This window comes from Mycotypha africana, assembly GCF_025528875.1.
Source record: "Mycotypha africana strain NRRL 2978 chromosome Unknown BDF20scaffold_5, whole genome shotgun sequence".
In the NCBI taxonomy this organism is placed as follows: domain Eukaryota; kingdom Fungi; phylum Mucoromycota; class Mucoromycetes; order Mucorales; family Mycotyphaceae; genus Mycotypha; species Mycotypha africana.
This window is the reverse complement of record NW_026515729.1, coordinates 295,343-319,503: the sequence shown is the minus strand read 5'-3', so window position 1 is coordinate 319,503 and position 24,161 is coordinate 295,343. Positions and strand designations below refer to the sequence as shown.

General features: G+C 38.8%; 6 protein-coding genes across 6 annotated transcripts; 5 read left to right on the top strand and 1 right to left on the bottom strand.

Annotated features, from left to right (window-relative positions):
* Positions 1-115: 115 nt before the first annotated feature.
* BDF20DRAFT_867780 (acyltransferase-domain-containing protein) lies at positions 116-1,710 on the top strand. The gene is made up of 5 exons (XM_053080914.1): positions 116-467; positions 546-692; positions 769-795; positions 896-922; positions 1,029-1,710. Exons 1-5 carry the CDS (start codon positions 450-452, stop codon positions 1,593-1,595), a joined length of 786 nt encoding a protein of 261 aa, XP_052936073.1. The 5' UTR covers positions 116-449; the 3' UTR covers positions 1,596-1,710.
* Positions 1,711-2,535: 825 nt separating this feature from the next.
* BDF20DRAFT_905928 (FAD binding domain-containing protein) lies at positions 2,536-4,222 on the top strand (the record flags this gene model as incomplete). Its single annotated transcript, XM_053083218.1, has 3 exons — positions 2,536-2,657; positions 2,743-3,400; positions 3,494-4,222. 3 exons carry the CDS (start codon positions 2,536-2,538, stop codon positions 4,220-4,222), a joined length of 1,509 nt encoding a protein of 502 aa, XP_052936072.1.
* A 290-nt stretch (positions 4,223-4,512) lies between these two features.
* Positions 4,513-5,696, bottom strand: BDF20DRAFT_480806 (uncharacterized protein). The gene has a single exon (XM_053075553.1). It carries the CDS (start codon positions 5,606-5,608, stop codon positions 4,802-4,804), a length of 807 nt encoding a protein of 268 aa, XP_052936071.1. The 5' UTR covers positions 5,609-5,696; the 3' UTR covers positions 4,513-4,801.
* A 799-nt stretch (positions 5,697-6,495) lies between these two features.
* Positions 6,496-11,453, top strand: BDF20DRAFT_912749 (uncharacterized protein; the record flags this gene model as incomplete). Its single annotated transcript, XM_053083988.1, has 3 exons — positions 6,496-8,550; positions 8,619-11,321; positions 11,394-11,453. 3 exons carry the CDS (start codon positions 6,496-6,498, stop codon positions 11,451-11,453), a joined length of 4,818 nt encoding a protein of 1,605 aa, XP_052936070.1.
* Positions 11,454-12,633: 1,180 nt separating this feature from the next.
* On the top strand, positions 12,634-13,110 carry BDF20DRAFT_809061 (uncharacterized protein; the record flags this gene model as incomplete). Its single annotated transcript, XM_053076579.1, has 2 exons — positions 12,634-12,780; positions 12,886-13,110. Coding segments are annotated over 2 exons (372 nt in total), but the record flags the coding sequence as incomplete, so codon positions are not given.
* A 2,301-nt stretch (positions 13,111-15,411) lies between these two features.
* Positions 15,412-17,956, top strand: BDF20DRAFT_912747 (kinase-like domain-containing protein; the record flags this gene model as incomplete). Its single annotated transcript, XM_053083987.1, has 7 exons — positions 15,412-16,336; positions 16,432-16,566; positions 16,665-16,824; positions 16,901-17,067; positions 17,143-17,228; positions 17,303-17,610; positions 17,677-17,956. 7 exons carry the CDS (start codon positions 15,412-15,414, stop codon positions 17,954-17,956), a joined length of 2,061 nt encoding a protein of 686 aa, XP_052936068.1.
* Between the last annotated feature and the right edge of the window lie 6,205 nt (positions 17,957-24,161).

Sequence of the window (24,161 nt, the reverse complement as noted above, 5' to 3'; positions counted from 1 at the left end):
ACACTTTCATTGGTTCCCCCTGGTATCAAAATCAAAATGACTTAAGAAAAAAAAAAAAAGGAAAGTTTTGATGCTTTTGGTTTGTTTTTTTTTTTTTTTTTTTTTTTTTTTTTTGATTGACGTTTTATCACTCTCATATAGAAGTTATAAATTATAGCATGACAGCCATAATTAGAACAATATCAGATGCAGTCAATGCCGTATTCTACGGTGTTTCTCTATTCGGGTAAGGTTGAACTTCAGTTTTTTGGAGTTGAACTGCAATGAGCAGAAAGAAACAGAAAGAAACACGAGGCAAAAAAAAAGTTTAATATACTTGACATTGCTTGACATTCAGTTTAGCCGGAACATGTCAAGTGATTCAGATCGTGTCGTTTTTAATACGACCCTTCTCTGAAAAACTGCTGGTCAAAATAAACTCAAAATTGATTGGAACAGTCTGGAAAGTGATGCAGTATATATTCGAGGTATAACACATCAAATTCATATTACACATCCAACTGGATAAATTTTAATGCAGAGAATGCACTTTGTGAACAATTTAGAGACGCAAACAAGCGCATATAACATTCTCTGGAGATAAGCTACCTATGGAAGAAAATGCTCTGGTAATTAGTAACCATCAATCATGGACCGATATTTACTTGATTCATGCAGTAGCGAACAGAAAGGGCATGTTGCAAAATTGTAAAGTAAGTCTAAACTAAACTCGTTATTTACACATTCATTTTTCTAAAAAGCTTATTGATTGACTTTTCTGTAACGTAGTATTTTGTAAAAGATTCCATCAAATATGTAAGTTTTTAGTTCGTTTGTGGTTTTTTTGGACGAAAAGACAAGTGAAAATGGCAAAAAAATGACAAACTAAATGTATATCATGCTTACCTTTGTGCAGCTTCCATTTTTTGGGTGGGGAATGTGGGTAAAGTAGCAAGCAGCAATTGACAAGCACACACATATATACTTATAGTTCCTGTACTAGAAGGGGGATACTTAACAGTTCATATTTAATAATCTTGGTAATGTAGCTTGCAGGTTTCCCATTTGTGCGCCGTAATTGGACACAGGATCAGAAGAAAATACAAGCAACCTTTGATACCATCAAACGATTAGAAACTCCAGCGTGGATTATCAATTATGTTGAAGGATCTCGAATCACTCCGCAGAAACTTACAGAGGCACAACAATTTTCTAAAGAGCGCGGCTATACTGTGATGCGTAATGTCCTTTTGCCGCGGACAAGAGGCTTCATCAGTTGCGTGAATACTTTGCGCATCTCTCACATTAAATATGTATATGATCTTACCATCGCTTATCAGCATCAGATTCATTCAACGCACTTTCATCAAGCACCTACGATGGTGCGTGTTCATGTTCGATCTCTATGGCCAGAGTATCGGTTTCACGTTCATTGTCGAAGATATGCGATAGAGGACCTGCCGAAGGACGAACAACAATTGAGCGATTGGTTGAGGAAACGTTGGGCAGAAAAGGATTATATTCTAGAATTATTGAAAAAACAATGGACAAAAGGATTAGATCCAGCAATTATGTGGGCCGAGAGCCCTAATAAGGACTACGGTACATGTTCTTAGTTTCAAACCTGTCAACGGTTCCACTTTGCACATACAGTATATAGAGTATCTTTAAAACCTTTTATTTATGAGAGTAAAATACATAGATTGAAAAATGTTCAGCCTTATTCAGTCGTAACGCTGCTGCGTTGAATAGGTTTTTGTTTTTTTCTTTTGGGTGATTATACTATCATTTTCACTTTAACTAGTATTTGGCTGATTTTCTATTTCTTTCAATAAGACGCGAATTATTTTTACTTGACTTCCGCCATCAAAATAATTGTACTGATGCGCTGACATTAAACTCTAAGAGGAATGGTTCAACAATCTGAATTCGTACTCAAAAGCAACTCCCCTTTAGTTACTCACAACTGTTCTCATCTCACGTTTTGCCATGCTTGTGTATATGCATGTAACTTTTATTATGGCGAAAAATCACTGAATAAGTGGTAAACAGGTTAACATACAGTGCTACTGTGTGCTTTCTGAAAGTGTGGCTTGAATTTAGAAAACGGATTTGAAGTTAAAAACGCTTCCACGTAGCAATTTGTCTCTTTTTTTTTTTTTTTATAAAACTTCTGTTTAAAGTTGCGCAAAGACAAGGGAATGTTTTCCTTAAGAATCGTACCTCGTTGCATTTGCAGAACGCCTTTGACCACTGCAATCACTAGGATAGCCAAACAAACGCCACATTCTTTGGCTACACCTTTTTTCGTTACACCTTTGAAATATAACAAAAATTTACGCATTAATGCGAGCTTGAGGTAAAATAATCATGCCATAACTCGAAATGTCTCATTTTTTTTATTTTTTTTGATTCGGAAAAGGGGCCTAAGTTTTCGCTTTTTTTTTTCTTTTTTCTTTTTAAAAAATGAGAACATTATATCGATTTCTGTCTTTATTTCTCATCATATACCTTGCCTATAGATTTTTCTCTACTCCTGTCATAAAGAAGCAGACAATGTCCCAACAAAACACTGTAATTGTTGTCGGCGGCGGTTTAGCTGGCCTCACAGCTGCTGTCGAAGCACATAACCAAGGTGCTGCAAAAGTTATCTTAATTGAAAAAGAAAAGAATGTTGGGTTTGTATTCAGCATGAACAGTACAGAGTAGCAGTTCTTTGCCAAATATCATATTGTATACTCATATCAATTCTTTATGAAATAGTGGTAACTCTCTGAAGGCTTCCTCAGGTATCAACGCTATTGAACCTCTCAACAACGATTCTCGGGAAACATTCATTAAAGATACTCTGAAATCTGGTGGAGGACTGAGTCGTAAAGATCTCGTCACTAAGCTTGTTGATGACAGTCGTTCTGCCCTCGACTGGCTTATCAAAGAAAGTGAATTTGAACCTGGAAAACCTACGCTTGATTTATCCCTTGTTTCTCGCTGTGGCGGCCATACTGTCGGCCGCACGCATCGATGTCCTGCTCAAAATGGTCGCCCAGTTTCTGTTGGCTTCAAGCTTATTGATACCTTGAAGAAGCGTTTCTTGTCTTTCTCCGATGTAGAAATAATGACAAACACGCGTGTCTTAAACTTATTGAAGGATAAAGAAACCAATCAAATCAAGGGCATTGAAGTTTTGAAGAAGGACCCTGAGACAGATACAGAGTCTCGACAAACGATTGACGCTAAAGCTGTCATTTTAACTAGCGGTGGTTTTGCAGGTCAAACAGGTACAGATTTGCCAGATGGTAGACATACTCTTTTGAGTGAGTTTGCTCCTCAGTTGCTGAATATTCCTACTACGAACGGTCCATGGGCTAATGGTGATGGTGTTCGTCTTGGTTTGGCAGTCGGAGCTGGAATGAGGGATATGGTAAGTTTAATTACGGATCGTTTAGCAGAGACTATCTGATACAAATAGAAGGAGAGAAAAAATCTAACGGACTTTCCGTTTGAATCTGTACAGGATCAAATTCAAGTTCATCCTACTGGTTTCGTTGATCCTAATAATCCTACTACTCCTACAAAGTTCTTGGCTCCCGAGGCTCTTCGTGCTTACGGCGGCGTTTTGTTAAACGGTGATGGTAAGCGTTTTGCTGATGAATTAACTACACGTGACCGCGTCACTGCCGCCATTTATCAACAGACACACACTGTTCATAATCATGTGAATGGTATGATGGCTAAAGCAATACCAGAAAAGTATACTGCTGCTTACTTGATTTTAACCGAGGAAGCCGTTGAAAATTTCGGTAAGAGTACTTTGGGCTTTTACGTCTCAAAAGGTCTCATTCAACAAGCCGAAGGACTGGATAATTTGGCCAGGTTACTGGATGTGGAAAAAAAAGATTTAGAAAAAGAATTCAAGGAGTATGATGAATATGTTCGTGAAGGACAAAAAACGGACAGGTTCGGAAAGACCTTCTTCCCTAGTCCCATCAGTAATCCTACCACCTATTGGGTTAGTTTGATTACACCTGTTGCCCATTACACTATGGGAGGCTTGCATATAAATATCGATGCTGCTATCTTGGAAGAGGATGAAAAAACACCTATTGCCGGTCTCTATGGCGCCGGTGAGGTTACTGGCGGTGTTCATGGTCATAATCGTTTGGCTGGTAACTCACTTTTGGAATGTGTCGTTTATGGTATCACCGCCGGCCGTAATGCTGCCCTTTATGCCAACAAGCAATAGTTGGATTATATACGTTCATAAACTAAAAACAAATTGCATACCATATTTAAACTTTGTATATACAATCATGCATACATAGACAAATTTTAATTCAGCATATCATTTATTATTATATTCTTCCCTTCTCGTTATGAACCATCAAACTCGCTCATTCGTCCTATGTCTATTCTTCTTGCTGATGTTAGCATGCATGTTTTCGAAAGCAATTGGGTCTGTATAGAATGCTGTGAATAGCTTTTTCTCATCCTCAAAGACCACATCGGTATTATATGTTTTCTAAAGACATTTTTTAAGAAAAAAATCAACATTTAAAAATTGTACCGTAAACCCTTCAGGTGCGCTTATGTTTTACCTGTTGTAAATTGGTTATAGTAGAGTTTAACCGCTTAGTTTTTGATTCAAATTCTGAATACAGATTGCTATACGCTGACGTTGCATTGTTGTTTAGCGTAAGCTCATTATTGGGCACTTGTATCGATTCTTTAAATCGTATCGCCAACCCTTCCCTGATTAAAAAGATAACGATAAGAAGCCAGAGAAAGAATAACTTTTCTATACCCATAAAGTTTCATTTTTTGCTTACAGTTCAGTCGATATATCCAAAGCATTTTGCAACTCATCCTCCCATCCTTTTTCGAGCTGTGCTTTATGTTCGACAACTGAATCAATTTTTTCAACCATGGATAACGGTGCATCTGCATCACTTTTTTTGTAGAGCACATCTGCCAGTATCACTTCCAGCTTTTGTGTCAGCAATAGCAATGCCGTTGGATTGTCGTTGCTTGCTTGCCGCTTTATTGCTCCATCTTTTAAGCCTGCTATGAGGTCTGTTTCTTTTCGAAGTTCCTGCAAGCAATTTTGCAAATTATGGATTGTGCTATGTGTTGTCGATTGCGCCCTTTCGTTCAAGTAAAAGATAATCTGTTGAATGGATCGCTGTTTCAATGAGACTTTGTATATTTGATCCAAAGAGTCTATTAAGTCATACATGAGCCGTAATTCACTCTCATAGTACTTCCTCTTGATGGGTGCTGCGATGCTTAGATCGGTTAGTTTATGAATGGTTGGACGTATCGTCTCTGTTTCTAAATTCTGTAGTTTCAAACTGGTGACTTTCATATTTTCCAAATAAGTCTCCATTTCAGATGTCAAGATGGGTATAATCTGAGGTAGAGCATTGAGCTTGTTGTGATCCCGTGTGAGAGACTGGATTTTGGCTTCTAAACCGTTAATTTGAGCGGTTAGGTCGAGTAAGTCAAATTCTGACTTTACAAAGCCTTTTTTATAATCAGACTCTTTCAGAAGCAGTTGTTCTAACGTCGTTGCCGATGAAGGTAAGTTGGATGCTATGTATTTCCACCGATTCAATACTTGCTGTATCAGCATAGATAGTCTTGCATCTAGCTCAAAGTATTCTGACCAGTTCAAATTGCTAGAATCATATAGCTCATTGTTTGAACTGTTGGCTGAGACTGTTGCATCGATGGTGGATAATAACTTTTCCACTAACTCAAATGTTTCTTCAGCAGATAAGCGGTACTATAATGACAGCAAATTCGTTATTAGTACACGCTTAATCCTTCCACTGGCCATCCAAGCAACTTTACTTGTTGTCGTTTTCTCTCTGTCAAATCCGTTTGTATCTCCTCTTCTTTTTCTATTTTCTCCAACTCTGACTGTAGCTTTTCTAAACGCTGACTCATTTGCTCCTCCAGCTGACTACAAGTTCGACGTAAGCTTAGCGAAAATCTCTGCTTCATTATATTACTTTTTCGCCTAATTTTTTCTTGTCTGGCTTACGTTAAGTAATCATATTGATTCTCTAAGGTGTTTGCTTGTACCGCGTAAGGATTGGGAGGCGCTGGTTTCTTGGATTTTTGACTATTTTTGCGTTGGGTTTAGCAAGAGGTTCGAAATCATGATGAAGGCAAAAACTACCTAATTACTTTGCAGAAGCTTCGCGTTCCCACTCGTCCTCATCTTCACTCTCCTCAAATGGTTGATAGTCATCGATATTATTCAAGAAAGACTCTGAATGGCTTAATTTCCTTTTCGCTTCCATTCAAATTGAAAAGATAAATATCAATACATACACAGAGAAGACAAAAAGCCAAATTAATGCGTTTCTTTTCTTTCTCGGAAAAATTTTCTGTCACCCCCATAAATTTTTTGTCAACGTTTGGCTTTTTGGTTTGTTTTTTTTTTATTATTTCCTCTCTATTCAATACACTGTTCTTTAAACAGAGAAAGGAGGGTCATTTTAAATTAGGACTATGGTCATGCCCATTGAAGTGTTAAGAGTAGAACAAAGTACTATATCTAAAGAATTGGCTCGTTTTAGGGCCTGTGACCCTGAAACACGCAGCTTATACTGTCGTGAATGGGCCCAGTATATCCATAAAAAGCACTTCGTTTGGAATGCCAAAACACAAGAAGAAGTACCCGAATCAAACGTCGTCACGCTGTCAGCAGGCCGATTTCAGATCAACCTGTACCGCGAAAGGCATCACGATGATGATGACGATTATTCAGACGATGAAAACACTGTAATAGTAAAGAAGGATCGTTCGACTGTTATGGCCAAACGTTTTGAGGCATTGTTAGATAAATATGAAGGCAATAGTAACAATTTAGAAAAAGACAGCGAAAGTTTGATTAAGCAGATCATTATGGATAGTTATATGTGGATGTCTTTACCCAGTGCTTTTTCAGGCTTACCCAATTTGTTTGAACCTGTTGAATTCAATCCATACCCGGATCACATTCCTTTAGTCGATGACCCCAAAGACCCTTCTCAAATCTTAGACCCTCTCATTATCGAACGTCAGTCTATCTGTTTGCCATCGGATTGCTTCCATTTACTCAAAAATTTGACAGGTGATATTTTGTTATCTCACACTACGCCCACTTGTCATCACACTAAACCTGAATCGAAGACACCTTCTGATCTTGAAGTCGACCGCGCCATTTGCAATGAACATGAAGCTATAGCTGTAAAGCAAGCCCTTTCTGAACTGAACCTAGCGCTAGACAATACTTGGCAACCGCTCATAAACTTCTTGAAAAAATTGGATGAAATAGAAAGTCGTCGAAATCGACTCATGGGCCAGGGCTGCCAAGCCGAAGTCGATCGATACTATGAAAGCCAGAAGTATATTTCGTTTGTCGATGTGTTTGCTAAGGAACTGCCCAATTTTAAAAAAAAGAAATCGACTGCTGAGGAGCTTGACAAAATAGACACTCTATTTGACAATCATTTTGATCACCTAAAGACTCTAGTGAAACAGTTTTTGGATGAATTTGTACAGGACCATTTGAAAAAAGTATTGGAATTAACAACCGATTTATGGAAGCTGATTGTGCCCACCATTTATGAAATGGGTGAGCGTATGTCTCAAGGTGTGATTAACAACATCAACAGTAGCAGCGATCCCAACAGCAATAGCAACAACAAAATTAAAGAATCTTTAAAGTCTCTGGATTTCGATTCATTAAAGCAAATGGAATCTACAAAGGAAGTTGAAGCCGCCTCTCAGCGTGTGCTCAACAACATCAAATCCAAAGTCGATGCTTATCTCCAAGAGATCGATGGTCTTGTCAAACTTTATCGCGAATCGTCTCGACCCACTCTGAGTAGTCGGGTAGACAGACTGAATAACAAAGATTTCAAAAAGAAGATCAAAAAGTTGGAAAGCGGCTACTATACCATTCGTCAGACTTTCCGTTACGAAGTCACCGAGTATATTTTCCCTGAATCTTTGTTTTGTAAGTTTTCTCTGGTGTGTTTAGAGCCCTTAATGCAAGAGGGTGAAGTTATGGAAGCCGTCACTATTGAAAAGGAAGTAAAGCGATTTATGGAATCACATCAAAATTTAATGCAACAACGTTGTGCTCTACTCCATGATTTTGAAGAAGGTGTACAGACGGGTCGTCGGGAACTAGCTGGTATATTGGGTAAATTATTTTTAAAGGAAGGAATGCGTATTCAAGGAGATAATTTAGCCTTGAAGCGCCAAAACTCGTTGTTAAAATCGATGGGAGCATTGCCCACGGAAGGTGATAATAGTACCCAGGGTACCAGTAGTAGTAAGAAAAAGTCAAAGAAGAAAAAAGGAACCGCCGCCTCAACCTCTAGTGGAGTAAGCACACCTATAGAGACGCCTTCTTCGCCTGTGTCGACGACAAACACCGCCACAAAAAAAGGAAGGGCTTCTGGATCAAATGCTGAGCCTGAGAAGGAAGAGGTCAAATCCAACCCTTCCAAACCCGCCGCTACTATCACTACTAAGAATAAGAAGGCTACTGCATTAAAAGATGATTCGGAACCGGTAACTGTTAGAAAGAAATGATAACCTTCCTCACTAATATTTCTATACTTACCATTGACTCTTTTTAGGTCCAAACATCTGTCACTACCACTACTATCGACACTCTAGTGAATGCAAATAATAACGCCAGTCCTAAACTTATAAAGAAGATTGACGCTGAACAACCAAAAAAAGCTGTCGCAACGGAAAGTAGCAAAGATAAACCATCAAAGACTTCCAAAAAAGCTACTGATAGTGCTGATACAACCAGCACTTCTACCACTCCTACCAGTTCTGTTAAGAATAAGGAGGCTCCGGTCAAGCCTGTCAAAGAGAAGAAAACCATCATCGTCGATAAGAAGCAAAAGCCAGAAGTGACATCAGAAAATGGTGATGATGTTCCAGATTGGGAGACTATCAACAGCAATTTGCCAATGGATAAACTTGTTACTACCGCTTCGGATCCAACAGTAAAGAGGGATGAGTTCCCTAATGATACTGGTGTTGTTGATTTCGAATCATTGAGAGCTGATGTTGTACAACAAAATAAAGCAGTAGTGCCTGAGGACAATAATGAAGGATGGGCTACCGTTGTCTCAAAGAAAAAGTCGATCGTCACCATTCCCAAAAGTGATAATTCTTCAGCTATAGACAATAATGAATCCATCGTTGCCACAGATAGTAAAAATGTTGATGATGGATGGTCTACTGTTAAGAGCAAAAAGGCAGGCAGTAAAGTTGATGATAATGTCAGCCGTAAATCATCGAATTCAGACGAAAATACGAATACTGATATTTGCAGTACCACGACGAAGAAAAGACTCTCTGACTCTGATGGTTGGGGTTCTTCTACTCCAGTGGCTACGAAATCCAAGGATAATAACATTGGTAATCATAATGCTGATAAGCAGACTAGCGGCGGTAGGCAATCTGCGCACGTCGGTAACGGTTGGACTGCCTCTAATGACGAAGAGAAATTAGAAAATGTAACTGATCGTTTAAATACTGGTGTTGATGTTACGGCTCATACGAAAGATGTTAATGATGGCCATGGCTGGGGTGCAACTAGCAAGAAAGGAAAAAATGATGGTTGGTCCTCCTCTGCTACTGCGCCCGATACTCATAAAAAAGAAGGGTGGAATGCAGAGACAAATGCCGATGGTAGCTGTTCCTCTCTCCCAACAACGTCATTAACAACCACTGCCACTAGTAATAATAATACCTGGGGTATTCCCTTAGATAGTAAACCTGCTAACAATAGCTCGGACGCTGTCACTGCTAAAGGAAGTAGCACATTCCCTAAGAAAAAGTCTGGGGCTGATTCGGATGATCATTGGAGATTGAAGAAGAATGATGAAAATGACAATAGCTGGCGCAGAAGTACAAGTGATAGCAATAACTGTTCAGCTGACAGTGCAACAGATGGTATTGCTGGAGGATGGAGTGCTAATACAAGTACGAATGGCACGACAACACTGTCATCTTCACTGACAGATGGCTGGGGCTCTATAAAGGAGGATACTAAGCGTGCTGATAATGCACTTGGTGGTTGGGGAACTCCATTAAAAAGCTCAGCTGTGCTTACTGACGGATGGGGTAGGTCGAATAAATCTTTAAGACCTAAGGATACTACGCCTATCACTGCAGTAAGCTGGGGCACAGGCAAACTGCCCTGGGAGGAGGAGCCTAGTAAGAATAAGGGACAGCAATCTATCGAACAGCAGGCTCCCATTTCAACATTTAACTCGCGTACCAACACAGAAGCAGTTAAAGAAACATCAAAACCAAGCTCTGAATCTTTAACGAGTAAGGCGGAATCTCTTCAGCGTATACCAGCAACTTTCGCTTCCCATCATAATCAACGATCTATCTCTGCTACCACCGTCGCCACTCCTCCACCTGGTATCACTGCTCTAAATAGCAATCTTAATACTATACAAGCGGATGTAGTATCACCTGGCTCACAAGTAGCTCAGCAAATGCACCAGCAATCTACAACCCCAACACCCATGACATCATCTTCTACCATGCTACCAACGTCTACTATGGCACCCAGTTTCGCATCATCTTCACTATTAGTTCAGCAAACACCGTCAGCCATACCAGCATTACAACAACAGCAACAACAGCTCTCTTCCAGTAATAATTTGTTATCTTTGAATCCTACTTTGAGTAGCTCCCTCTTAGCAAGCACTACTCAATTGCAGGAACCTTTACCTCCCAATTTTAACGAAATGAATGCTGATATGCTGCGTATTGTCGTAAGCAAGCTTCATCAAGAAAATGCTACACTTTTAAGATCTGTGTATAGCTTACAACATGATTTAAGTATGATGACGAACCGTTATTCAGAAATTATGGCTTTAGGGAGAGAACGTGAAGCTCAAACGCTGGCCTTATTTGAAAGTAAGAAGCAAACGGAAATGGAAGAAACTCGACGTTATGTATTGTCATTGGAAGCTCGTGTCAAGCAATTAGAAGAACAGCTGAAGAATAACAACGGCAACACCAGCGGATTCTTTGGCGGTGGCGGAAACAGCAACAATAACAGTACAACAGCAGGTTTTGGAAGTCAGGATTTATTTGCTGGCTATAGAGTGGAGATGTCAACGACCCCAACTTCTGGCAACCAAAATAACGAAGGTCATCCTGCTTATCATCATCGCAGCAACAGCAACAGTGGTCATAGCCATCACAATCGACACCATAGTGGCAGAAAGTTATGGCAAAAGAATTCGGTGATCCGTTGCGGTAACTGTGGAGAAGTTGGCCATGCCAGTGCTGAGTGCAAGGTAAAGACCAATACAAATAGTTTGATCTCCTAGGACTATTCCTTGATTCTAATGCCTTTTGCTGCGTTATAGGGTTATTGTCGTTATTGCGGAAGTCTTGAGCATTTGTCGGAAGCTTGTCCTATGAACTAATTCCTGTATTTAAAGTGTGTATTTTTATAGCTGTAGTCCTCTTTAACTGTCAGCGAAGCGTACAATATACATAATCTCAAAAGTTATACCTGTAAATAATCTAACACTAACAATCAAGATATTTAAAGCAGAGCTTTTTGTACTATTATTCCTTTATACACAACAACAACAAAGCAGGTTTTCGTATCTCTTACATTGGCTGAAGTTTAGCATCGGTAAAAGCTGAATATGCAATCTACTCGAACCTTCTGTCAGTGTTCCTTTCTCTTCCTCACTTTTCACCTTAATAATTTGTAAGGCACTGCTGAGCTCACAGCCATACATAACTTAATAAACCTACTTACAAACCACTATTTACGACTCATAGAAAAGGGAATAGCAGAACGTTCAGCTCCTTATTAGCGTTTCGAAATGCAAATGAACTGGTTAACCCTTTTATTTTCGACTGCCTTTCATATAACTAGAATTTGTCTGGTGAAGGAGACTGAAACATCGTGTTTTAATGCTATGCCGCGTAGGCTTTCATTGAGAAATACGCACATGTAGAACAAGTAACGCACACTTATTATTGTCAACCGTATGCGTAGTTCAGAGTATTTTCCTCGGATACTTCTTCGCAGCAAAGAATATGAACGCACAACCACTCAATTCATATATTGTTCTTTTAAGCTCTAATGGAGGATTCTTGTATTAAAGAACAAACATTTCTAAAAAAATCAAGTGTGATCGTTATCGAACTTTCATGCAGTTCAGCTAATTCTGCCCACTTTTGTAAAGCAAAGCGGATAAATGAACGGCCCACTTCCTTTTCCTGCGTCATTCCTTTTATTTTAAAAATTGTTTTAACTTTTTGTAAACAGCAAAGATTGAACCAGTTTAGCATTTGCTGCCATATCGATTACAGCTGTGTTATTGCCTCGGTCGCTTACGTGAAGTAACACTAGGATGTCTAATCGTATGTTAGTGTTAGTTGGCTTGCCCGGTTCTGGCAAGAGCACTATTGCGCATAAGATTGTGCAATGCAAGCAAGTAAGTTTATCAAGCTTAATCGAATACGTGCATCCAGCCAATTGAACAATTAATATACTCAAAATGGTTATGGTCCCTCCTTGTTTCGGTCTTTTTTAAGGGTTGGCAACGTATAAACCAAGATGATATGCGTTCGAGAAAAGCTTGCGAAATGTATGCGAAGAAATTTCTAGACGAACGGCAGAGTGTCATCATCGATCGGTGTAACTTTGATCGAGATCAACGTAGAACATGGATTGAGCTTGCTCGACACTATAAAATACCTGTTGATTGTATTGTTTTAACAGCTGATCAAAAGGTATTTTAAAGGAAAAGGGGTGTACTGTAGACAGCTTTAAAATACACTTTCGCTCTGATACAAAACTTCTTCTCGGCTTCTACTTTTTGCTGCCTATTAACATAGGAATGTGGAGATCGCATAGTGATACGAGAAAATCATCCTACAGGCGTTGTGGGTAGGGAAGGTCTCCATATTTTACGGAAGTTCGTCAGAAACTATCGACCACCCAGGTTGGATGGAAATGAAGGCTTCTCACGTATCCTATACCTGCCTCCCAGCCCGAGTTCTATATGTACAGCAGAACGAGTGGATGAAATTTTCGCATTGCTAGAGCAATGCCCATTATTGATACCAGACGAATTTTCATCAGTTAAAAAATACGAGAAACCACAGATAACAATAGATACTAATGGTTGGTCAACTATTCCCTTAAAAAGCAACAATAGTTGGAACAATAGTGGTAGTGCTGATATCAATCGGGCTGCCACTAATAATGTGGGTAATGTAAGCAATGCTGAGAGTAATGGGCTGAATCGAGAAGAATAAACAAGGGGAAAGAACCCCCAGACGTATTTATCTACTTGACCAAGATCAACCTGGTCCTTCATTTACAGCTTTTCAATATGTCGAATAGGACAACTTGTATCTTCATCTCTTCATTTGATCAGCAAATAGATTGGATAAGGGCTCGCTTGAACAATTTTAATGTTGATGAATTTTGAGTGTTAGTTTTTGAATGAAATATTGTCCACTTTTAGAGAAGCATAATACGAGTGACAGGTGTAGCAACTGATTATTGAGATCAATGAGCAAAGCGGATTCTTAAACATATCTTATGGTTATCAGTTTTTAATCGTTGTATTTAACGTTGCAATATTATACCTTTTTGTTTTCTGTCGTTGAATTGAAGTTGACTTTTCATGCTAGAATTTGCCGTTAAGTCTACAATGCCTTCAGAGTACCAATTGACCCGCACTGGCCAATTTCAAGCGCAAAGTGTCAAGGAACCCTGATCTTACATTTTCTGCCGAAATGGTTAGAAAGACGAAAGATCTGGTAAGTTTCGATCTTTCTAACAATATACAATAGATACACTAGAGAAAAAAACCTTCAAAGACTACAAGACCGTTTCGGGCTGCATCTTGTTCTATAAAGACGGCAAAAAGAAAATAAATGGATTTCGAGGATTTTTTTTTGCTCAAATATAGGTCAATTTCATCATTGTTCCATTCCAGATTATTGCACACTTGTTACGGTTTGCAGTTAGGAAGGCTGTCTTAAATTGCTATTGGGCTTCGATTGTTTTCGGCTCCTCTTTGAACAAGTCAGTGCCGTGTAGAAAATGAAAGATTACAGCTGAGTTATACAGTGTAATAGAAAGTAGCAGTAGCTTTACATCTAGTGCTGTGATTTAGCGATGCTTCTTGCTTCTTATCTCAGAGCGTACGGTTAATGATAATCGAGATTTGCTTACTAACTATACTTTGGTCTTTCTGTGAACTATTGCAATAAATACGATCCTGTCGAAACAAACAGCTTACCGAGAAATACGTTTATGGTTAAGAGAAGGCCTGGAAATTAAATGATACGCTATTTTGGCAATAACGAAGTAAGATTGTCTTCACATCTATCCGTTACATAAGACTTAGATCTATATTATAAATCGCTGTTCCTTGTCACAGGTTTCCTAAATAATTTTTGACATTGAAATGGATATTACAGCGTCTTCCTCTCTCTAAAGCTCTACATTAACATCAGATGATGATGTAACTTTCTTGGATTACCAATCTTAATGGAAGAAAGAAATGCAAATAGAATATTTGAACGATCAATAGTGGATTGACAAGTTAGATTTATTCCGTGCAATAGTGAACTGGACCAAGTGTCATTAAACCCCTTTTTCTCTCGAAAAAATCAATTGCTCTAGTTCGAAACACTTAAGCATTCATTTTAAGCAGGGTACCTTTTTTATTGGATATAACTCACTACCATGCTTAACACCTTTAAAACCGCTTCGTTGTTATTTTACAACCTCGGTTATGCCTTGCTTTGCTCAAGTAATTCACAAACGGTTGACTAATCCAGCGAACATCATCGATTACAGCTCACAGCATGCAGATTAAACGATATTACCTCAAGTTGTATAAGTTTCTTATCAACACTTGTGCACCTTGTTTATCTTGAAGAACATTACTAATCAGAATAGCTGTTCGCAATTTAGACTTGCGTAAGATTAGTTCAACAACTGTGGGTTGCAGCAGAAAAGTAATAACGCGAATAATGAGCATTACTTTTTGATCTGAAGCACTATGCTATATAACGGGCCAATCTCATGAATTGTATACAGGTCCATATTTAATTCATATTGTGATATATATTTGAAAACACGTTTAGAATTCAATTGAAAAAAAAAAAAAAGAAACGAAAAGAATCAATAAAAATCCCCCAGCATGAAATTTATATTCTCCACAATTTTTGTATTTTTCCTCCCCGTATTTTGTAGACTCTTGGTTCTCTTTTTTTTTTAGTTTTTAACTCGTTCATATTCAGATAACGTATTGTGGCATAGACGATTTTAACATCTTGACATTTAAACCAGTTCAAAGCGGGCCTCATCTCTCATTGCCCCTTTCTTTGATCTTGTAGATAATGACAGCAGAAAAGTCCGGTCAAACTCCTACGCATTCTCCACAGCTTGAATGTGAAGCCACGCCTAGCACTGCCTCTCCTATACTTCCCAAGCCAAATACTTCTATACCGTTATCAACAGCTATTGCTACTGCTGAAATGTGCTCAGTTGATAATAAGGATTCTAATCAGATAGTTCGCCCTGCTTATTCTGCTGCTGCTCCTTTGCCTGCCATCGCCGTTGATAAAACTACTGTACCTGATATTTGCACTATCAATCGTCCATTCGGCTCTTCTCAACCTAATGCTGCTATCATCTCTTACTCGGCTTTGAACAATTCTGCTAATACGTATACTTCACATATTGCCGCTTCTACCGACGAGTTCTCTAAATACTTCCGTCAAAATGTTTGCACTTCAACTACTTCATCGAAACAGCAAGGGATTATCGTCGTGAAAGACTCGCCTACACCTCCGCCATCCACCTCACCACCATTACTGAGAAGGAAAAGCTTTCACTTTAGAGACGCCAATAATAAAACCGTTTTCTCATCGACCACCAGCAATAATAATATGACGGTATTTAAGAATAAAAGACTGAAAAAAATAGTTTGCCTACATCAGTCTCGTGGCGAAAGCAACAAGCTGTTAAAATCAGCAATAGATAATACTTCCATCCACAAAACGTATATAATGATGCCTGGAACTCCTGCAAAATGTACACGATCGAAGAGAAAAATAGCAGAGCTCGACTATGAGCTCAATTGTTCCAATATTGCTACCAATATCTGCCAGGCAACTGGAGGTTCTGCAAAGAAGATTGATCCTATTATTGCTACAGTTAAAAAGAGTCAGAAAATGGCTGAGAAACATCATCGGCAACAGCTACGGCAACAATTAAAGAAAGAAAAAGGTAAATCAACAGCCAGTGGTTCGAACAAGACAAGTGAGTATTGTTTCTATTGGAAGGTAGTGAATTCATACATGCCTGCTTTGCTGACTATTATCTTTTTTTCTTTTCTTTTTTTTTTTTTGCTGTAGAGTCTAGCAAAACTATAATTACTACATCTAAAAGACGGCAGCCTAAGTTAAAGCAAAAGGCATCCTCAACTGAACCTTGCGATGATGAAAATGGTCATCTCGTTATCAAACCCAATGAATCTGTCACCCCTCGATGTAAGTGAATCAGTACACGCTATTTAGATCATATGGTGTAACAACCATTCATTCTTACTCAGTTTTGAACGTGATAGATAAAATCATGCGACTTATAGGGCAAGGAACATTCGGAAGGGTTGTGGAATGCTACGATCGAGAAAAAAGAGAATATGTTGCTATTAAAATTGGCCGTGCTATACCAAAATTCAGAAAAGCTTGTCTGACAGAAATACGCATATTGCAAAAGCTGAAGAAGAGCGACCCTCATAATTACAAGTAGGCATTTCTTTTCATTTATTCATCTGCCAGTTAGTCATTTCATTTGTGGGCTAAAAGAACGCTTTTTAATTAGGGGTTGTATTCATTTACAAAATCATTTTGATTTCAAGAATCATATTTGTATGGTTTTTGACCTGCTTGGCGATTCCCTCTATGATTACATGAAGGGAAATAATTACCGCCCATTTCCTATGCACCATATACAGTCTTTCGGAAAACAATTACTAACTAGTGTAGCCCGTAAGTTCTTCACTAGTGTTCACTTCTTTTACTTCTTTAATATACTGTTAGAAATCTAACTTCTCATTGTCATAGATCTTCACGATCTTGCACTAATACATACTGACCTTAAACCAGAAAACATCTTACTGGTCGATCATACAAGCAAGGATGGTCGCTATGTAAGTCAGCTCTAATACTTCTGCAGTATACTTACTTTATAGTTTACGATTTATTTATGTTGATATATTGATAGATATACGGTCAGGACCAGTACCGTTCGAAAGTTCTTTGCAGTACAAACATTTGCCTTATCGATTTTGGTAGTGCTATCTTTGACAATGAACATCATGCTAGTACAGTGACGACCCGCCATTATCGTGCGCCCGAAATTATTCTGAAACACGGCTGGTCATTCCCATGCGATATATGGTCGTTAGGCTGTATTTTTTTTGAACTCATGACAGGAGAAGCCTTATTCCAAACACATGATGATCTTGAACACCTAGCTATGATGGCCCGAGCAATAGGTGATATACCCAAAAAGTTTGTTCAGAGAACTTTGTAGGTATTTAGCAGTATTTAGCGCTTTTACAGTGTATTGATGAAAATGCTTTCAATTTGAAATAGTGATAAGCAGGCGAGAGATTTCTTTTTTCTTGGCAAATTGAACTATCCGAACCATGATACTTCCCAAGAAAGTATACAAAATGTACAAGATGTACGTTATATAGAAGACATTATAAACCCAGAAACAGACGGCGATAGATTATTTGTAGATTTGATCTTTAAAATGCTTTGTTATGAACCATACGAACGTATTAGTGCAAAAGATGCTTTGAAGCACCCCTTTTTTGACATTAAATATGACGAAGGCAGTGGAATTGAGCTAAAGAAAGGCGATTTGTGATCGGACGACCATGAATAAGATTTCCAATCTGTCGTTCAACACAGTGCCTGATTGCAACAACTACCATACAATATTTGATTTTTCTAAGTATACCCGCATAATATTCAAAATAAATGTTCTCAGTATTGCTAATTTTTTCAGTAGTAAATTAGCTTCTGAAAAAATGGCTCTGTATAAACAATTGTAGTAAAGACCTATCTGTTGATTTTAATAGAATAAGAGAATGAAAGATGACTATGGAGGTCTGTGATAACTTGTTATATTCCTGATTCAAGGATAGGATCCTTTCAAAAAGTAACCGGACGACAGTATCCGCTACTTACATAACAATAATGCTTGAGGGCTTCAGTAAAGGAGTTCTATTTACTATTAGCCGTTATCTATTGACTCAATTGAACAGCAGCGCCTCCTCTTTATTGTTGAGTACGGATACGCGTTCTGATCTACTTGAGAATCAAGTGATAAGCAACTGCCAACATTTTTATAAATAAAATGACACATCAGCCAATGTCCGAATAATTTACAGTTTGTACTCAAAGAAGTATTTCATTCCTGGTGAATCATTGATATACTATGCACCACGAAATATGTCTAGGGTATTATCGTAGGCGATAATATGTACATCATGAATGTCCCTCATAGAGGTTTTCCAATATTTTAGAAAAGTCTTTTTTTTTGGTACGGGAGTTGCGCTCCGGTTTTATTTAAGGTCCTCCTACTGTCATGTTGGGGGAATAGAAAGGGTGTGGTATTCGCTAGTTTTAACTATAAGATAAAAGGTAAATAATAACACAAGAGAAAATAATCACGAAAGCTTAACGAAATCAAACCACCGTCTTCATTTCTCTTTCAAAAACAAACTAAAGAAAAGAAAAGATGTAAATCTTATCAATTAGGATTATAGTGGACTACATTAAGTAGCGAGACTATAAAAAGATATTGAATTGTCTTTATTTCGAGTTAACATTTGGGTCTCTTTTATATCTTTTGGAATAAGTAATTTGTTTTGAGAAAAGGCATGTCTGAGACCTTGTAAATAAATATGGGCAGATAGGAAAATACATGTAGTGTTGTTTAGGTGAATAACTACATATATTTGGCCTAGGTAATTATAGAGGACATCACAAAAGAAAACTAAAATTACTGCTATTAATAAAGACTTGTTATGTTTGCTGTCTACGAAATGATTGTATCGGGATCTATAGCTGACACTGATGTATTATGGTCAGATAATACTCAGTGAATCAGACGTTTCCGTAAAAGAATAGGTCTTCCCTTTAAGTGGATACTTACTCGTCCACCCCCGAGCGGATTGATTTGTAATGTGCTATCCTGGCAGATCCAGGGTGATCATGCAGCTACATCTATAATCCAATATCTATCGGCCACCAGTTGTGTAGCTCAGATACTGTGGGAATGATTATGGATGTTAGCTAGGAAGAGATATCCGTGTATGGTGTTCTTTTGATTGCGTGAACAGTTGTTGTATTAATAAAGAGTGATTGAGCCTTTTTATCTCCAATCATACTTTATTTCCGGAACAGGGTGTTGTGTATGGGTAAAATATAATAGTAAAAAGAATAGAAAGACAAAGAGAAAGTCTGTGAAAACTTGTGGTAGGTTTATTAAGAGTCAATTAAGATAAAAGATAAGACAAAGACTCGTTCTACACTTCAACTTGGGATCATATTTATACTTTTCAGGAACTTGATCTGAGAATGAGATGTGCCTTACGGAGTTCTAGAATTGCTTGCTTGGAAATTTCTAGGAAATCAGAACAGTAACATGAGACATGTTTAATCATCCATATCATTGATATCAGTTGATATGACTATGTGGAAGAATACAATTGGATGTTCATAGGCGGATATAGATATGTTAAGAGAATATGGAAATTGCTGGAATAGACATGATCTTTCTGGATAATGTCTGGGTCTATACCTGATACAAATGGTGTTGCTGAGCCAGAGATCTTTTATCCGACCTTCAGGTCTCTGCTGCGCCATTCATATCATGAATACCTCAGTCTATTATGTCCATTGGATCTATCTTAATATTATCTGGCTTAGGATAAAATATGTATGGAACATGCTATAGCATTGGACTCTATTATTATAATAATATTATCTCATAATGCACAGACAATAAAGAATATATCATTTATCCATATGTAATCTCAACAGTGAATGATTAAGTACCAGAAGAGACTAATGTCATATTATGGGATAGTCACATAGCAAGTATTGCAGGATTTATTTGTCTCTGTCAATATCTATATACGGACTTATGCCTCAATATACAACACAGGGAGCAGTACCGCGACCTACTATGTTCTGGTTGTTGAATCAATATATCCTACGAGTACATATACCAATCCTGCTATATACCTAAATGTCATATAGCCATAGATAATCTAAGTAAAATATATTTCATAAAGATAACCTGTTCAAGTCTTATGTGAGGTAGCTAATCTCACATAAGAATTATCCTTAATCCATATTCTTTTCTTATCTTATCTTTATTTGTTATACATTTGATCTAAGGTTCAAATGTATGCAATCGAACACACCGCTTACCAAACGGGAACGAAGATATGAGCAGTACTCATATCTGAGATCAAGTTTTATTTTTACATTTCGTTAGAAGTTTTGAGTGATTTACAGTACTCATATAATATTGCCATCGTGCCTCAAATACGACAGAGGTAACAATTCAGCTGCCTAGACGAAGAATAAAGAGGATAACCCAAATAACGGACAATTGATGCGCTATACTTTGTATGGTAGCTGATACCCTCAGAGGTAGCAATATCAACCCAAGATGGACTACTTTCACCAGATAAGGATACAATGTCGGTCTTGCGAATGTTAACTTTGGCATTACTGGCCGAACCATACAAGGACAAGAGTTGGCATAGAATGGGCCACTCCTCGGCTGATCTCAAAAAAAAAACTTCCAGATCGTCAGCATAACTGAGTAGCTTGAAGACTGGTGGTTTAGCCCACTGAATGGGACTGTCATCTCTCCCAGTATCCGGATGCCGAATGATAGGAGTTTTGGCCACGGAAGAGACCTTCGTCTTCAAAGGTAATAGTGAAACACCATGCAAGGGGGAAGCCAACAGAGTTCTAAGGAACGGCTCGAACATCAGATTAAACAGCAAGGGTGACAGAGGATCTCCTTGACGTAACCCTCGACCTTGTATCAAAGGTTTGCCTAGGAATCCGTTAATCGAAATGGAAATAGCTGTTGTAAAGAATAATGACGACAAAGCTGAGATCAGATGAGCCGGAAAACCAAAGCGCGACAACACTAGACTGAAGTACTGAGGATGGACGCGATCATAAGCCTTCTCCTGGTCAAGCATAACAGCCACAGCATTCGAAGCACGAGGATCGGTACTTTTACGAAAGTTATCCATAAGCGTCATATTTACCCAACCGTTATCAGAAATCAAGCGATGTGGCATAAAGCCTGTCTGATACGGGTTGATCATCCGTGGTAAAACTGCATTGAGTCGATTAGCCAGTAATTTGGTGAAAAGTTTAGCATCCGAGTTGATCAGCGATAAAGGACGCCAATTGCTCAATAGTGTCGGATCCCCTTTTTTGAATAACAGTACCATCCGTGTTTGCTTCCATGATAAAGGTAATTTACCATGTAATGCCTCATTCAGAACCGTCAAAAATAAGAGTGTCGCTTTAGGAAATTTGTCAAATAAAAATTTGTAGACTTCAAATGGCAACCCATCCAATCCAGGGCTTTTATTGTTGGGAGAGTGATTCACGACATCAATCAAGTCAGCTATACTAAAATCCGTCCCTACATCAGTAGAAGCTTGTCCAGATAATTTCGCCGCGTTTGGAATATTGGCCAAAAGTGAATTAACAGCCTCAAGGTCGATGGCCTCAGGTGAATATAACTGACTATAAAACCGATGAGATTCCTGCAAGATTTCGGGGGTTGTTTCCAATAGTCTACCAGTGACACTGCATCTTAAGGAAGAAGTCGTCTGCTGCATTTGACGCAATTTAATGACCCTGTAAAAGTACTTCGTATTCCTTTCGCCCTTCTCGTGCCATCTGGTAGCAGAGCGAAGCAACACTTTTTCCATTTCTTCCTTTGCCTCCTTCTCCAAAGTATCGTTTAACTGGTTTATCAATACCTGTTGACGGGCGGCATGTTGTGAGTCGCTGGAAACAACACTTTCAGCCTGCAATTGCTGAAGCTTCTGCTGCAGTTTATGAAGGTTACTGAGTCTCTGCTTTCTGAAGCCGTGTGTAAAACTTTCACAGGTATCCTTTAAAGCCCGTTTTAAACTTTCCCATGTCGTTTGTGCATCTTGTTCACCTAGTAAGTCAACAGACACAAAAAAGGAGTTAACCACATCTGTCAGTAAAGCGCAAAAGATATCATTTCGTAAGAGTGAAGTGTTGAAGCGCCAAAAGCCTGGCCCTATATCGTCCCGTTCTGGAGTTAGATCAATCTGTAATAGTTGATGATCTGTCCAAGAAGAGGGTAAGCAGTTCTGTGTACAGTTGGAAATCCGAGGCTGGTGGGTCTTGCTACAAAAAATATAGTCGATTGTGGAATGGTGAGATCCACGATGGAACGTAGGATGACTTTCAGGAAAGCAGTTGCCAAAGTGCTCGACCAGCCATTGATGCCAATAGACGAAGCGAGGGTCAGCACAGCTATCAACCAGCTTTGGTAGACATAAATTGAGATCGCCCAGTAACAGAGTAGGTGGCTCGGCATTTGGTAAAGATGCGAACGGGGAGGACATAAAGTGCTCTAGGAAAGGCAGTCGGTGCGCGGATTGTGCAGGACCATAAATATTGATGAGTGAGCATTCTACTTGGTGAAGGACTTGATTGTACACCGAAGCACGGATACACCGTTCGTCCAGCGAGACGAGAGCATCCTGAAGTATAAAATTCTTGTTTAAGCAAATAATTGCACAATATTTTGTAAATAACACAGAGTAGTTGGGAAAAAGAAAAGATTGAAAATAGCTGCATTGTTGTTGAGTTAGGTGATCTTGAAGATGGAAGGCTGAAACTTCCTGCAAACATAAAATATCCAAAGAGAGTGATGATGATTTAAGATAAGATAAAAACACTCTCTGAGTGTTTTTATCGGCATCCTTGAAAATGCTACGAGCATTTAAGGATGCAATACGCACTGGTTTTTTACTCATTACCCTTATGGGCGTTGAGTTCAGTCGTGGGATTGTGTGGGCGGCCTACGCCGCCATCCATACCTTTTTGTTTATCATTGAATTTGCTTGTAGACAATAGTGTGTCCGATTGATTGAGAACCTGGTATTGCTGATCGTTTTCGATATCCATAGATAGTCGGACGTCAGAGGGAGCATATTTCGAGAAACTGCTATCACGGTTTTCCTTATCAAATACTCGTTTGGTGCGATTCTCTGCAATATCCATATTATCAGACTGAGTCGCCATTGGATCATTATCACTTGGTGCCATTACCATATCAGGTGGTTGAGATTCATCGTCGGCCTTGTTTGTTTTTCTAATCTGTGGCTGTGGCGTGTCGTGGGTGATAGTGGTACTTGGCTGTTTTTTACGTGTGTCACGTCTGTGAGTTATGTTTTCGTATATATCCAAATCTTGTGCAAAAGTTGTCTCAGGTAGAGGATAATCGTCCTCGTTACACCGACGTTGTGTGTGGCCCTTTTTACCACAACGGAAACAGGTGATCTTCAACAAAGAAGGGCATTCCTTCTTCATGTGGCCGGATTCACGGCAGTAATAGCAGATGGGTGGCGCTCCTTTAAAGCTAGCATTAACGAATCTATCCCAATCATCCAGATAAAGCATTCGTTGCAGTTCTTGATACTCTTTGGTAGTATCACTACGGTCTAAAAGGATACTGACTTCACCCTCGAAGAAGCCATGGTTCAAACGACGTTTGATTTGGAGGACTCGGCCATAATGGGCCATAGACGTCTTCAACTTAGAGATCAATTCATCTTCCTCAGCACTGAACGTAAGATGTAAATTGACACGAATATGATCGTTGCTGTCAACCTTATCTTTATATGGGAAAGCTTTGTAGGCGACGTCATTGATGATTAATCCGTTTCTCAAGGCATTAGCCGTCATTTTGGGGTCACGAAATCTGGTGTGGAAAATGAGTCGGCCGTCACTACGGTTACCACTTCGAGAAAGAGTATTAA

Bases quoted from the DNA above. Each gene is read 5' to 3' on its own strand.
- BDF20DRAFT_867780 (XM_053080914.1), top strand. The intron at 693-768 runs GTAAGTCTAAAC...TCTGTAACGTAG, and splicing joins GCATGTTGCAAAATTGTAAA to TATTTTGTAAAAGATTCCAT. The intron at 923-1,028 runs GTAAAGTAGCAA...TTGGTAATGTAG, and splicing joins TTTTTGGGTGGGGAATGTGG to CTTGCAGGTTTCCCATTTGT.
- BDF20DRAFT_480806 (XM_053075553.1), bottom strand. From the start codon at position 5,608: ATGCTGATACAGCAAGTATTGAATCGGTGGAAATACATAGCATCCAAC.